The 16877-nt window shown below is 38.9% G+C and overlaps 1 protein-coding gene across 1 annotated transcript; it reads right to left on the reverse strand.

Moving 5' to 3' along the window:
* Window positions 1-13461: 13461 nt before the first annotated feature.
* OR2B11 (olfactory receptor family 2 subfamily B member 11) lies at window positions 13462-14418 on the reverse strand. Its single transcript, XM_010950279.3, has one exon. The coding sequence runs from the start codon at window positions 14416-14418 to the stop codon at window positions 13462-13464; it is 957 nt and encodes a 318-aa protein (XP_010948581.2).
* Between the last annotated feature and the right edge of the window lie 2459 nt (window positions 14419-16877).

Here is a 16877-nt window from a genome sequence, read left to right on the forward strand (position 1 = left end):
GTCTGAAAAGCCCAAAAGAATGAAGCCATCTGGGATAGTGTCATTGTCATGTCCATCCAGCACCCACCTGGAAATGCAAGGAGCAACACATCAAAAAGAATGTCACCTAGAGGAGGCAGAGAAAAGTGATTTTAAAAAAATTTTAATTTTAATTTATTAAAAAAATTTTTTTGAAATATAGTTGATTTACAGTGTTGCGTTAGTTTCAGGTACACAGCAGAGTGATTCAATTATACATAGATAACTGAAAAACTTATATATATTTATATATAAAATACACATATTTTATATATAAAATAGAATATAGATATTCTTTTTCAGATTCTTTTCCATTATAGCTTATTACAAGATATTGAATATAGTTCCTTGTGTTATATAATAGGTCCTTGCTGTTTATTTTATATATAGTAGTGTATATGTGCTAATTCCAAATTCCTAATTTATCCCTCCCCCTCCTTTCCCTTTGGTAACCATAAGCTTGTTTTCTATGCCTGAGTCCATTTCTGTTTTGTAAAGGAGTTTATTTGTATCATTTTTTAGATTCCACATGTAAGTGATACATATGATATTTATCTTTGTCTGACTTACTTCATTTAGTACGATAATCTCTAGGTCCATCCATATTGCTGCAAATGGCAATACTTCATTCCTTTTATTTTTACGGCTGAGTAGTATTCCATTATATGAATATACCACCACTTCTTTATCCAGTCATCCGTCGATGGGCTTTTAGGTTGCTTCCATGTCATGGCTATTATAAATAATGCTGCTATGAATATTGGGATGCATGTATCTTTTCAAATTAGGATTTTTATTTTTTCCAGATATATGCTCATGAGTGGGATTGCTGGATCACAGGGTAAGCCTAATTTTAGTTTTTTAAGGAACCTCCACACTGTTCTCCATAGTGGCTGCACCAATTTACATTCCCATCAACAGTGTAGGACAGTTTCCTTTTCTTAACATGAAAAGTCATTTTTGATTTTAGAAAACTGCTTATCTTATTCTGTATTAATAATTTTTCTAACATTTTACTGGCCTTTCTTTAATCTCATCATTTTTTGGACATTTTCATCTTAATTTCTTCAGACTTGGATAATTCTAGTAAACTCTTAGAAGGCAAGAATATAGAAAGTGAATGCTTAAAACTAGCCCTTGCCACTATAATCAACTACATGCTACAAGCTGGACAACCTATAAGAAATTAAAATATTCTTAGAAATAGACAAGCTATCGAGACTGAATCAGGAAGAAACAAAAAACCAAAATAGACCAATTACTGGTAAGGATATTGAATCAGTAATTAAATCTGCCAGTGAAGAGAAGCCCAGGACCAGATGGCTTCACTGGTGAATTTTATCAAACATTTAAGTAAGAAATAATGCCAAACCTTCTCAAACTCTTCCAAAAAATCTAAAAAGAAGGAACACTCTCATACTCATTTTATGAGGCTAGCGATATCCTGATACCAAAGCCAGATAAGGTCACTTCCAGAAATGAAAGCTGCAGATCAATATTCTTGATATACATAGGTGTAAAAATTCTCAATAAAACGCTAGTAAAACAAATTCCCCAGCACATTAAAAGAACCATGCACCATGAACAAGTGGAATTTATCCCTGGAGTGGTAGCCCCACATGTGCAAATCAGTCGATGTGATGTATCACATTAATAAAATGATATAATAAAAATCATATGACCATCTCAATAGACACAGAAAAGCATTCGGCAAAATTCAACATCATTCATGACCAAAAAATCTTAACAAATTAGGTATAGAAGGAAGTACCTCAACATAATGATGGCCATATATGACAAGCCCACAGCTAACATCATACTCAATGGTGAAAGGTTGACAGCTTTTCCTGTAAGATCAGGCATATGACAAGGGTGCACTCCTACTACTCGTAATACTGAAAGTCATAGCCAGAGAAATCAGACAAGAAAAATATGTAAAAGGCATCAGAGTTGGAAAGGAAGAAGTAAAATTATCTTTATTTGCAGATGACATAATTTTATGTCTAGAAAATCCTAAAAACTCCACCATAAAACTGTTAGATGAAATTAGATTGAATTATCTGGAAGAGTAACAAAGAAAAGGATACCATTTACAATAGCATTCGAAGCAATAAAATACTTAGGAATAAACTTAACCAAGAAGTGAAAGATTTCTACTCTAAAAACTGTAAGACTTTGATGAAAGAAATCATAGACTACACAAATAAATGGGTATTTGGTGTTAACGGATTTTAAAAATTAATATTGTTAAAATGTCAATACTACCAGAAGCCATCTATAGATTCGATGCAATTCCTATTAATAGTTCAATGGCATTTTTATAGAAGTAGAAAAAGCATTTATATGGAGACACAAATGATTCCCAAATAGCCAAAGCCACCCTGAGAAAGACAAAGTCAGAGGCATCACACTCCCATTTCAAACTATACTATAAACCTAGATGTGTCAAACAGTGTGGCACTGGCATCTAACCAGACAAATGGATCAATGGAACAGAACGGAGAGCTCAGAAATAAACCTAGTATATACGTTCCACTAATATTTGACAGGAGAGCCAAGAATACTCAATGGAGAAAAGGCAGTCTCTCAATCAGTGGTGCTGGGAAAACTCGATACTCACATGTAAAAGAATGACACCAGGCCCCTTCCTTACACAACTCACAAAAGTTAACTCAAAATGGATTAGAGACTTAAGTGTAAGACCTGAAACCATAAAACCTCTAGAAGAAAACATAGGGGAAAAAATCTTTGGCATAGGTCTTGTCAGTGATTTTCTGAATATGACCCCCAAAGCATAAACAACAAAATAAAAAATAAACAAGTGGGACCACATAAAACCAAAAAACTTCTGCATAGCAAAAGAAATGATTGACAAAATGAAAAGGCAGCCCACGGAATGGGAGAAAATATTTGCAAATCCTGTATCTGATAGAAATTAATACCCAAAGTCTATAAAGAACCCATACAACTCAATAGCCAAAAAATAAAACCCAAACAACCAAGCAAAAAAACTTCAAATAATCCAATTAAAAAGGGCAAATAATCTGAACATTTTCAAAGAAGATATATGAAAGGACAACAGGTACATGAAAGGATGTTCAAAGTCACTAATTATTAGGGAAATGCAAATCAAAACTACAATATCTCCTCATGTATGTTAGAATGGCCATCACAAAAAAGACAAATGTTGGTGAGGTTGTGGAGAAAAGAGAACCCTCCTACACTGTTGATGGGAGTGCAGCCACTATGGAGGACAGTATGGAGGTTCCTTAAAAAACTAAACACAGATTTACCATATGATCCAGCAATCCCACTCCTGGGTATATTTGCAGAGGGAACTCTAATTCAAAAGGACCCCAATACACATTCATAGCAGCACTATTTACAATAGCCAAGACATGGAAACAACCTAAATGTCTACAGCAGGTGAATGGATAAAGAAGATGTGGTACATATATAAAACGGAATACTACTCAGCCATAAAAAAGAATGAAATAATGCTATTTGCAGCAACATGGATGGATCTAGAGTTTATCATACTAAGTGAAGTAATTCAGACAGAGAAAGAAAAATAGCATATGATATCACTTATACGTGGAATCTAAAAAACATGACACAAATGAACTTCTTTATGAAACATAGACAGACTCACAGACATAGAGAACAAACTTACAGTTACCAGAGGGGAGAGGAGGTGGGCAGGGATAAATTGGGAGTTTGGGACTTGCAGATACACACCACTATATATAAAATAGATAAACAATAAGGTCCTACTGTATAACACAGGGAACTATATTCAATAACTTGTAATGGTCTATAATGGAAGAGAATATGAGAAGGAATATATATATGTATCAATAAATTGCTATGCTGTACACCAGAAACTAAAACAACATTGTATATTCACTATATGTTAATTAAATTTAAAAAAAAATAAAATTTGTGTGTTCTAATAGGAACCCTTTCTTCCAAAACAAAAATCAAAAAGACCAGTCCATTTCTGTACTCATCCTGAAGCATGTCAACCTCTTTTCTACTGAGCAGAATATGACATCTAACGTTGTGCCGCTGAGTGCCACTTCCATCAAGCAGCAATGAAGCCATCATGGCTTTGTGAACTGATGGTGTAGTTTACGTCAGTGCACGCTCAGTGCTCATCTATTTCATGTTGTGACAGAGGCTGGCCACTAGCAGCCACTTAGCGGCTTTCTTCCCACATCTGGAAAAGCCTCAGCCAATGGATCTTCCTTCCAGAACATTTTAATGTACTAGATATGCTTGTCCCATTTTGCCCTCTGGTCCATGGAGTTGGCTGTGGTTTTCCTAATAACACGGGTCTATGAGGCTCAATGCTTTTTATGCGATGAATACAAAAATTGCCACAGGGACATTTCCAAACTGCCTGTGTGACCCTGCTGACTTTGGTGCTTCCTTTGATGTCCAATGACCCTGTGTGAGAATGTCTGCAGGTAACCATATTCCAGGCACCGAGGACAACAGACCAAAATCATACTGGTTAATAATCATCATCATCATCATCATCATCATCATCATAAGTGTTTCATGCAGTTTGAGACATGAGAATTAAACATGATAGAATATCATGAGGCATTATTACTACTGTAAAATTGTTCTACTGATGGCCCTGTTAGTGGGAGCTGGGTTAGAAAAAAGCTGAGGACCCTACTCTGTTCATTGCCAAGTTCTTCCTCTGTAACCAGCACTGGGCTGCATTCTGGACCTAAACTCTGCCAAAACTCTGAGGTGCTGGCTTCCTCCGCAAGAAGTCAGTCCCTACACTTGCCTTTCCTTCCCTGTCTTTGTATTTGTCCAGTCTTGATAATTCATGGAAAACCCCATTTAGAGCTCAAAGGGAGTCATACTTATAGGTGGTGGAGGAGACTCGAGGGTCCAGGTGTATTCTTGTTCAATCCAGGCACAGGGGAACAAGAGAAGAGGTACAACATAAGGGGTGTTCACGGACAGAAGGGCAAGGTCTCACCTAGACTTTGTGCATATGCTGGGGAATCAAGAAGTGTTTCTGTGTTGGATATTCTGGACTTAATGATATGAGGCATGGCATAAGGGAGATAATGAAGCTGAGAACACCCTCCTCTCCGTTCCCTGCTAAACACACGTGCTAAATACATGCTCAGAGTTTCCCCTGTGTTACTGGCAGTGCTCTCTGGTTTTTTGCTCTCTGTTGCTTACGACTGATCTTGCCGGACCAGATTCCTTCATGCTGGGGTTCTGCAGAAAGCCCTGCGGTTCACACACGTTCCTATAGGGAACATCTCTTCTATCATCCTCCTCCTGGCTCAGGATCTGCTTTTATAGATTCTCTCCCCATAATGTAAATTTAAATAATTAGTTGAGCAACCATAACTAGGGCCCCTACTTCACCCTGTCCAGTAATCCCTGGTCACTCGCCAACTTCTGCTATCTGCCCCCGGCCACACAGTTCGCTGACATCACTCTGAACCTGTCCGTGTGCAAAGGCACCCACTTCTTCCAATGCCCTTTGGCCACTCTGATGATCACGTCATCATGGTGTCTGCCACCTCTGAGGCTGTACAGAAATTAGTTTTACATCAGTTACTTGGAATTTAGAAAAATGTTATCTCAGTTGGTACCTAACAATTTAATATATTTATTACATTTCTTTCCCCTGTCTACAGCTCAAATACTTGGATTGCCAACAATTTTCAGTTTGAATCATCCAAGCATTCCTATTCTTGTTCTGTTATTAATATTCAATAACTTAAAAATGAATGCATCCTATCTTTTTATACTTTTATTCATCTAATTTTATACATGATCTCATTTTCATTCTTATGAGTTGATTTTCTATATTAGTCTCTTACAAATGGCTATCCTAAATGTTGACACCCTGAAAAATCCCTCACATTGGAAACTCCAAGTAAATACCAGCTTGCTCTGCTCATTAACTGCAGACACTAATATCTCTAAGTAAACCAAAACCACACTGATAAAATAAACATTGCCCCTAAAACTGCAGAGAAACTTTCACTAGGGGAAACACACACAATGATCTCTATCCCTCTGAATAAGAAAGTTCTGATACATGAACATGAGATTTCTAATTCCTCGGAAGACAGGTGAGACACTTGATTCATTTCAGCTTCCTGTAAAGCGACTTGCAGGGTAAAGTACTCACTATATATTCACTGATTTCCAGCTTCAGTCAGACCAGCGCCGTTTCTGAACCACCGGTTTCCTCTCTGCAAAGCAGGTCTCAAAGCACCACCTGTTTCTCATACTTCTCGTAATAATGCCAATATAAGTTATTGCTAAACATTTGGGACTGCATCAATTTGCTTTCCAGCTGATTATCATTGATCCCCAAAACAATCCTTATGATGCATCTCTGTATTGATCTTATTATCCTTCGAGGAGAAATTCCTGTGTTAATCATTTTCTTATCACCCTTCAGTCTGTGAACAATTCTGGCAGGAGTCCCCTACTTGGAGCTACAAGATGAATCTGGAAAGGGCTAGCACAACATGGAACCATGGAAATGCAAGGAGGGAAGAGGTGGTTTCTGGGCCATGCTCCAGGAGGGGTTAAATTTCTTTCTGATGAGCTCCTCCCTCCCTTTTCCATATTCCTTGACTCCTTAGCAGTATTTGATTTGGTCTAAATGATCTGTGTTCCCACGTGGCTACCGGTTTCTGAGTTTCCACCGAACATGATATTGATAAGTGCTCTGCACTTCTGACAGGAGCAGCCTGTAATGGTAGATGCCATGAGATTTGACTGGTGGTCCTACGTTGGCTTCTAAGGAGGTACTCAGGTACCACTTAATGTCTCCATGAACAGTTAATTTTGCCCATCACTATACACTATTTGTGACGTCATCCAGTATTTGCCTTTCTTTTTTTTGAATTTTATTTTATTGAGTTATAGTCAGTTTAGTGTTGTCAATTACCAGTGTAGAGCACAATTTTTTTAGTCATACATAAACATACATATATTCATTGTTGCATTCTTTTTCACCATGAGCTGCCACAAGATCGTGTATTGCCTTTCTCTATTTTGATATCTCCTTTAACATAATGCTTTCAAATTCCACCTGTGTTGTTGCAAATGGCAGGATTTTCTTCTTCCTCATGGCTCAATAATATTCTATCATGTTTGATCCTCATGTCCTCAAACTGCATAAAACACTTCTGATTATTACTATTATTATTACTATTACTATTATTACTATTATTAAGCAGTGTAGTTTTGGTCTATTGTCCTCTGTGCCTGGAATATGGCTACTTTCCCCCTCAACTTACCCAATCATAGCCATTGCCAAAGATATCCAGGTTCCTGTTTCCTTCTCAGGTACATTTTATACTATTTTAGCTCAGGTTTGGTCACAGCCTGAGCAAGTGTACAAACAACTTACCTCCAGGACACCATGGTCACTGAAGAGGGACTGGAATCAGAGACCTGTTTTTATTAGCATCCTGGGGCACAGAACCATGAAGAGATGACAGCAGTGGTGCTCTGGAAATTTCCTGCCTATTTCAGGAAGCCTCAGCTTGCTGAGACTGATAGGCCACTGGGACCCCTTCCCAGATGAAAATCAGCCTTGGGTCTGAATGTCTCCTGTGGTGAGTTCTCCATCCCCTTGGGACCTAACCATGTCTGCTCTGTGCTATTAGAGACGGGAGAGTATCAACCATGAGGGACTTCCCTTCTGTCTTCCATCCCATCTTAAATTAGACTTTTCCGTTCATAAACCAATTCAACAAATTTAAGAATCAATAAACCCTATCGGTCTTTGGCAACTTCTCCTCAGTCTGGCTCCCATTCTCATGCTTTCCTCTGGTCATGTGTTTGGATTCAGAATGTAGTGATTTCTTCCTCATGCATAAAGTGCAAAAGATACTCAGAAAAGACTTTAGAGGCGATTCAGGGAAAAGGATTTCTTTTTTCTTTCCTTATAGAACCAAATGAAGTGTATTTTTTTAAATTCTGAATTTTATGTGTCCTTATAGAAGAAAATTCATTTATAATATATATATGTATATATATATGTGTGTGCGTGTGTATATATATAATATATAACTTTCTCATTCTGACTCTATTCTGTGTCCCTGCAATAGTCGCTGACATGGTTTTAAGTATGTGTGTGCATAAGGACAAATACAAAGTCAACTATATACATATTTTTTCTAAAGGTGGAGATAAAATGATAGGCTGAAAAACATCACGGAGGGGACAGATTTATCCTTAAGTTTTCCCTTTCTTCTACTTAATAGCACAAAGTACAAAAAAAAAAAAATACAAAAGCAAAAAGCCACATCAGGCTAGAGAGGTAACATAGTGTTTTTAAACAGCATAAAAATATTTGCTAAGTTTTCACCTCATGGCAGCAATCACTCAGTTACCAGTTAGAAGCCTGAGAACATCACCTTACTTTTTAGACACTCTGCTTCCTCTCCCTTAATACTGTGGCCTTGGACAAGTGGATTACCTGCACCTGCCCTTTGCCACTTAGATTTTATTATGGCTACACTACCAAGTGGATTACTAATAACAATGGCCTTGATTACAAAGATGCTTAAGGTCTGAGATGAAAACACATGAGGATAGAGAACGCATATGCTGGTACCACTGTGTAACTAGGATTTCAGTCTCTGCAGGAAGGACTCAGAAGTCATCTGCACGGTTGTTTCCAGCTGCTTCCTACTCACCTTTGTCTTCACTTGGTTCTGTAAAAATATGAAGGTGTGGGGCACTAGGAAAAACATTTCCATGCACAAAATTGTCAGGCACCTAAATAAACACCAGCCATAGGGCCAGGAGAGTAGGAAGCAGAGAGGCAGCCGGGGGGCAAGCTTCACCTTGGCCAGCACAGAGACCAACATTCCAGGCACAACCACTAAGGTGCCTGGCTACGATGCTTTCTCATCCCAGGTTGAAGTTGTTCAGCTGGAAAACTCTGTTTGGAGGGCCTAAGAAGGTAAGACGGACAAAAACAACTACCTTGAAGGTAATAAAGAGAACGGAGGAGTGTATGACTGTATATGAGGGCCCCTGACACATGGGAGGAAAATTGATGGAAAATGGTCATTTCCTGTTGAGTTTTGTTTTCTGCTTCTGTTGTCTTAGGTTTGAAAAGTTTGAACGTGGATCCTTTTTCCATGAGCTCTTATGGAACACCGCACCAAGTCAGGGCTCCCGATTCTGATTCTACAGGACTGCACAGATGTCAGTGAAGAACCACTCAGTAGCTTCCTGCCAAAATCCCTGACAGTCAAATAATCATGACCATAGTCTCCATTTAGGTGTTTAAACATAACCGGCAAGATTAAGAACGGTTTCTTTACCCCATTGAAGCAGCAGATGCTTCAACCTCAATAGAGAAGCTCTACGGGCATTAGAAATCACTGGGAAGAAAAAAATGCACCTCAAATATTTTAGAGGAACATCCTAAACAGATAAATCTACAGAGGCAGAAAGTAGATGGCTGCCTAGGGCCAGGGGTGTGGTGGAATGAAAGTTTTGGGGTGATGGCTAACAAGAATGGGGTTTTTTTGAGGTAAAAAAATTACAAAATTGTGATGAATTTACAAACCTGTGAGCATACCAGAACCCAGTGAATTATACATTTCTCCAGTTTTATTGACAAATAGTAGACACACATCACCGTACAAGTTTAGGCATACAGCCTGATGGTTTGATTTACATATTTTGTGAAATGTTTACCACAAAAGGTTTAATAACAACCATCTTCTCATATAGATATAATTTTTTAAAAAATAAAGAAGGAATGAGGAAAAAATACACTTGGGATAAAACTCTCAGGATCTACTCTTAGCAACTTTACTATATATCATACAGCTGTGTTAGCTGTAGCCCTCACGTTGTACCTTATATTCCTATTACTTCTTTATCTTTTAAGTGGAAGTTTGTACCTTTGATCACTTTTCTCCAATTCCCCCTCTCTCCACCTTCCCCCTGTTGTGTACCCAAGACACAAGTCTGGTTGCTTTTTCTATGGTTTTTTTTTTTTTAAATTGAAGTATAGTCAGTTTACAATGTTGTGTCAATTTCTGGTGTACAGCACAGTGCTTCAGTCACACAGGAACATACATATATTCGTTTTCATATTCTTTTTCATCATGAGCTACTACAAGATATTGAATATAGTTCCCTGTGCTATATGGTATAAACTTGTTTATCTGTTTTACATATACCAGTCAGTATCTGCAAATCTCGAACTCCCAGTTTATCCCTTGCCACTCACTTCCTCCCCTTGCCACCCCCAGCCCTGGCAACCATAAGTTTGCTTTCTAAAAATTATATCTCAATAAAACTGTTGGCTTTAAACATAAAGGAAATAAATATTAGAGAGTTATTTCACATCTTTTTTCCCTCAATTTTTAGTCCCTGACATTTTTTCTTTCTATAGAGGATTTTTTTAACTTAGATTTTTATCTTTTATTTTAATGGATGTTATAGAGTAAACTATCAACTGTGATATTCTTCCAAGTAGAAAGATTACTTCATGCTACGGCCTTTCCCAGACATGATGGGTGGTGACATTCCCTGGCGGGGCAGCTGACATCGAGTATGGAAGCGGATGACAATGAATTACCTTCATGGATAGTCAGGCAATGATCTAAAGTGCATTAACAAAGACATGGTTTTAGTTAACTCTTCTGACTTGTCTCTACGTCCAACCTTGACATATTTTGAAGTCTACACTCCACTAGCATTTGTCTCACTTTTCTTTGCACAGATCCTGTGCATCCTCTGCCCTCTTTTACTTTCTGGAGATGCATGGGACTCTACTCAGTAAACAGACTCCCTGAACGTGGAGAGCGCTGAGGCTCCTTGCAGAGGGACTGACTCACTCAAGGCGCCCCCAAGCATCCTGGAAAGATGAGGCCCAGCAGATCGGGCCAAAGGAAGAACAGAGAAAGATGTCACGATGGACAAAAGGAAATGCATCTCCAGAAAGTAAAAGAGGGCAGAAGATGCACAGGATCTGTGTAAAGAAAAGCGAGACAAATGCTAGTGGAGTGCAGACACACATTCTATCCTTTCCTTTTCATGAGTGTTTCTCACTTTTCCACAAAGTACTTTAAAAGCAGAAGAAAGTGAATGTCAGGAAACTTACTGCAAAACAGAGTGAAGCACCAAGAGCATGCAAAATATTGGGTCTCATTATAAAAATTTTATCTATATGTTTATATCTATGTAGTTTATTAAAATGTAAACGTTTCAGTTTGTTTATTAGCTGAATTATTTTAATATTTTTCCCTAAAATGTTGCATAATATCGATGCTTCTGGAAAATTCACCATGTTTATCTTGTAGTTTTATGTAACTCTGACATTGAATATTTTAGAGGTCCCTGGTGTTCCATTTACCTATTGCTGCCTGCCAACCCCCTGTGAAACTTACTGGCTTAGAATCGCAACTATTTTATTGTTATCTTACAATTTTGTGGGTTGGGAATTTGGGCAGAGCTCAGCTGGGAGATTCATCTGCTCCATGTGGTGTCTACTGAGGTCACTGGATGATGTTCAACTGGTGGGCAGGTCTAGGGTAGCTCCACCCAGGTGTGGGAGAGCTGGATGGAAGCCTGGTTTGGGGGAGACTATGGATAACATTCGCCTGCAGTTTCCCTAGCGTGGTGGTCTTAGGGTAGCTGGACATCTTACCTGGCCCCTCAGGGACCCAGAAAGAGTGTTACTAGCTGGAAGCTGCCAGAATTTTCATATGACCTTGCCTTGAAAAAGATCTAGACTATTACTTTTACTTTATTCAAATGGTCAAATGTCACTAATGTCAGTCTTTAAGGAGAAGAAAATTTATCTCCATTTCTCACTGCAAGGAGTGGAAAAGACCTTGAGACCATGTTTAATCTAGCATGTCTATTTTGAGACACTCAATACTCTCAAATGCATCCTAGAATTAGGTCAGTTCATTACATAGTTAATACGTGTGGACTGACTTTCTTTCACATTACATTCTTTTCATTGAATTGTGCCTTGAATCTGTGCCATTAGGAAAAATCAGGAGAGAAAGCTTTTGTGCATCATTATGTATATTCACTAAGGTCGTTCTAAAGGGGTTTGAGCTGTTATCCAGTGGCTGCTGTATGGCCCAGGAGAAAAATCCTTTGTGATCTTGGTAACAGAAGTCATGGTCTTTTCACTTGTCTTAAATCAAATGCTACAGCTTTGTGATTCATATTCCCTTTTTGTCTTAACTATGTAATAAAGACTTCTTTAATTTTCCTTTTGTCCTAGTTTTCATTTATTATTATTATTATTATTTAATTTTCTCTGCTTGGTTATGTTAATATTTGGCATGTACATGGTAGGGGGATAAAAATGAATAAATTAAGTTTAAATAAATCTAGAACAAGAGAAAACAAAATGCAAATATAAAGTCCTAACATCATGGTTCTGTTCTACTAAGGGAGGTGGCCCTTAATTTCTGAGCTGGTCTCAATTTCTCTGAACTCTTACCAGATGGCCAAGTTATTGCAATCTCTCTAATCATCAAATTATTTTATGACAATAAGGAATCATAAAAGTGATTATATTATAAGCTTATCTGAGGATTAAACAGGAGGGTATATATAAATACACTTAATCTAGTACCTGCATCTTGGAAACCTTTTCTATAAATGTTAGCTATTACAATTACCTTGAACTTGTTATTTAAAATAAAGTTTTATTGTCATTAACTACGATTGTATTTATCCTGTATTCTTAACTGGAATGTATTCTTTTTTTTAGATAAGAGATTATACTATTTTTATTCGTACTCATAGAACCAATATAGAGTCACAGTACATATGCTTGTATTGTTTTCAGTCAATGGTGGAAAAACTTTCTATAGACAAAAACCTGAACTTCAGAAAAAAAGAAGCATAATCTAAGATCACAGGAAGAAGAAAGTAATATACTTCAGTTTTAGAATTTTTTTCAAAGTCATACAATTTATGGATATATAAATATATGGAGAAGAACATGAATTTATTATAAGTAATATAAGATTATGTTTCAGTTTACATTATTTATACTTAGGATATTTGTGAAAAGGAAGAAAGAAATTTAGAAAGAGACAAATGGGGGAGAAATAGAAGAAAAGTAGGAAGATAAGAAGGGGAAGGAATCAGAAAATTAGAAATTAAATACTTTGACGAATCCTTATTGAGTATCAATTCTGTTTAAACAATTTCTAAAAGCATATGGCCTCTTAGAATTAAAGACTATTGGGAAAAGTGGGATTTTAGATACTGTGAGCATGCAGGAAGTGAGATGTTTTGGATAAGGGATTTTTGGGTCTCTCAGATCTCTCAAAAACACACTGTTTGGTTATTGACTCCTTAATGAAAGGTGATCTGAGCATACAATACACTGGCCCAGTGCTCTCTAACCGATGGATACTGCCACATCTCAGGTCTTCATCTTGTGCAGAGCCTCCAGATCCTCGCCAGGAGTCTTCTCAGAGCACCCTTCACATCCTTATTCCTCAGGGTATAGATGAAAGGATTGAGGGTGGGAGTGATTATGGAATAGAAGAGAGAGATAAACTTGCCCTGCTCTTGGGAGTAGCTGGAAGGGGGCTGCAGGTACATGTAGATGGCAGGTAGGTAGAAGAGAGAGACCACCACCAGGTGGGAGGAACAGGTCCCAAAGGCCTTGCGGCGTCCCCTGGAGGACTTGATCCTGAGCACTGCACGGGCAATGAAGCTGTAGGAGAGAAGGATGAGAGCCAGGGGGACCAGCACAAAGAAGGCCACCAGCACGGCCAGTGTGGTGTCATTCACAGCTGTGTCAGCACAGGATAGCTTGATCATGGCTGGCACCTCACAGAAGAAGTTGTTCAGCACCTGCCGCCCACAGAAAGGCAACTGCACTGTCAGGACTACCTGAACGAGGGAGTTGCCAAAGCCACTGAGCCAGGCCACAGCCACGAGCTGCTGGCAGAGAGGGCGGTGCATGATAATGGCATACCGGAGGGGCTCACAGATGGCCACGTAGCGGTCCAGGGCCATGGCTGCCAAGACAATGCACTCAGTGCACCCCAACCAGTGGAAAACTGTGTACTGTACTGTGCAGCCATTGTAGCTGATGGTCTTCATGGAGCTTCCCATGTTGACCAGCATCTGAGGGACGGTGGTGGTGGTGTAGCAGAGGTCCAGGAAGGAGAGGTGGCTGAGGAAGATGTACATGGGGCTGTGGAGCTGGGGATCCAGCCGGGACACCAGGACGATGGAAATGTTCCCCAACATGGCCAGAACATAGGATACCAGGAGGACTACAAAGAGAGGGAGTTGCAGCCATGGCTTGTCAGAAACACCCAGAAGGACAAAGTCCTCAGGAGGGTCCCCCCAAAAGCTCTGGTTGTCACTTCTCATGCTGAGGCATTTTCTGGCACTTGTGATCAATCGAGCAAGTTGGGATGAATAAAGTCTAAGAAGAGAAATTAATCGTCTTTCTCATGTCTGTGCCTGTGCTTTCCTGTACAGGTTCCACTCTGTATGGTCTTCCTTACGTTCCGCAGTGACACTGAAATGTGGGGGAAATCAGAATCAGGAGTCAGAACAGTTGCGTGTATATCTTGCTCTTCCTTCCTACTCCTTGGCCATTCAATTTCTCTGAACTTCAATTTCTGCATCTGTAATGTGGGGAGAAAACACCTGCTCCAAATACAGAGCCCTGGGGAGGATAGGGAGACATTGGGTTTGTGAAAGCATATCATTAAGAACAACTTTCTTCCAATTTAGTCAAAGTCTGACACAGCTCCTGTTGCTATTAGAACGTCTGACTTCTCTCTACGAACTCATCAACAGGGAATTGACCACTTTCTTAGGCTTTCTCGTTTTGCCTTTTGGAGGTGGTGGTGGATGGGAAGCGAAAGGTGGCATAAAACAAGAGTAAGGGCTTTGTGAACAGCTAAGGGGTTTATTGATATAAACGCATCCTACTCACCACCGAAGGCTTACATGTGCCTCCCCGGCTCCCTGTACCATGCCGGTCTCTCGCCCTGTGACTGCTCACATATGGGCGGCACTAATTCACTCCGGCTGTTAGAAAAAAAGCACAGCCCAATGTCCTCTCAGTCCCTGGAGTGGAGGAGTTAAGTCACTTCCACTCTTGACTTGGTGCCTAATGGTACCCAATGAGGCCCCAGAACGTAGAATTTTGAGCAAAGGGAGAAAGGTGTTAATCAGTGTTAAGAAACATAGCCCCCAGTCCTTCCACTGAAGGATCAGATTGCCTTTAGAGATAACATTTATCAGGCAGTTTGAATGACATTCCCTGTACAACTTTTTTGCCAAGCAGCTGTTTTCTCTCAGAGTCAGAAAACACAGTGGATTTGGTTTCTGGATTCCATTGCTGTCCGAAAGTGGCTGGGTTGCCCTCTGCTGATTCATGGGGCCTTCCTACTCCATTAGCCTTCAGCCTCCTATACACCCCACAGGACTGTACCCGCTCAAGTTCATAATGGGAATGATACAGTCCATGAGAGAAAAGAAATGAACAAAAGGATACATGCACTCCATTGTCCACAGCAACACTGCTTACAATAGGCAAGACATGGAACCAACCTAAGTGTCCAGTGACAGACGACTGGATAAAGGTGATACACACACACACACACACACACACACACACACACACACACACACACACACACACACACATGAATACTACTCAGCCATAAAAAAGTATAAAATAATGCCATTTGCAGCAACATGGATGGACCTGGAGATCATCACACTAAGTGAAGTCAGCCAGAAGGAGAAAGAAAAAAGCCATCTGATATCGTTTATATGTAGAATCTAAATAACAGGACACAAATGAACTTCTTTACAAAATACTTACAGACGTAGAAAACAGACTTATGGTTACCAAGGGGGGGTGGATAGGGAGGGATAGATTAGGAATTTGGGATTTGCAGACACTAACTACTATATATAAAACAGGTAAAACAACAAGGTCCTACTGTATAGCACAGGAAACATATTCGGTACCCTGTAATGAGCTGTAATTTTAAAAAATATGAAAAGGAATATGTGTGTGTGTGTGTGTATATATATATATATATAAAAATCACTATGCTGTACACCAGAAATTAACACAGCATCGTAAATTGACTATACTTCAACTAAAAAAATTAAAAAACAGAAAAAGACAAGAAAAGAAATGAAGTCCTGTGTGCTGCTAATTTATGAAGAATTCTTTTTTAGTTCTTTATTTGTTGCTTTATACATTAACTATAAAATTATGAAGATCTGTTCAGCCTAGATGCTGTAATATACAATTGATATGTGCATTTTTTAGACATAATGCTACTACACACTTCACAGACTACAGTACAGTATAAACATAACTTTTATATGCGTTGGGAAACCAAACAATTATGTGACTTGTCTTATTGCAATATTTGCTTTGTTGTGGTGGTCTGGAATAGAACCCACAATATCTCTGAGGTATGCCAGTGTTTTTGTTTTTACCAGATAAATACCTAAAAGTGGAATTGCTAATTACATATACAAATTCTATTTTTAATTTTTTGAGGACTTCCATACTGTTTACAATAGTGGCTACACCAACTTACATGCCACAAATGGTGAAGAAGGGTGCCTTTTTATCCACATCCTTACCAACAGTGATTTTTGGTGTTTTGATAATAACCATTCTGATGGGTGTAAGGTGATATCTCATAGTGGTTTGGATTTGCCTTTCCTTGGTCATTAGCGATGCTGAGTACCTTTTTTATGTACCTGTTGCCTATCTGTAGAACTTCTTTGGAAAAATATCTGTTCAGATCTTCTTCCCATTTTTAAATTTGATTGGGTTTCTCTGCTAT

The sequence above is a fragment of the Camelus bactrianus genome, chromosome 3 (genome assembly GCF_048773025.1).
Source record: "Camelus bactrianus isolate YW-2024 breed Bactrian camel chromosome 3, ASM4877302v1, whole genome shotgun sequence".
Lineage (NCBI taxonomy): Eukaryota > Metazoa > Chordata > Mammalia > Artiodactyla > Camelidae > Camelus > Camelus bactrianus.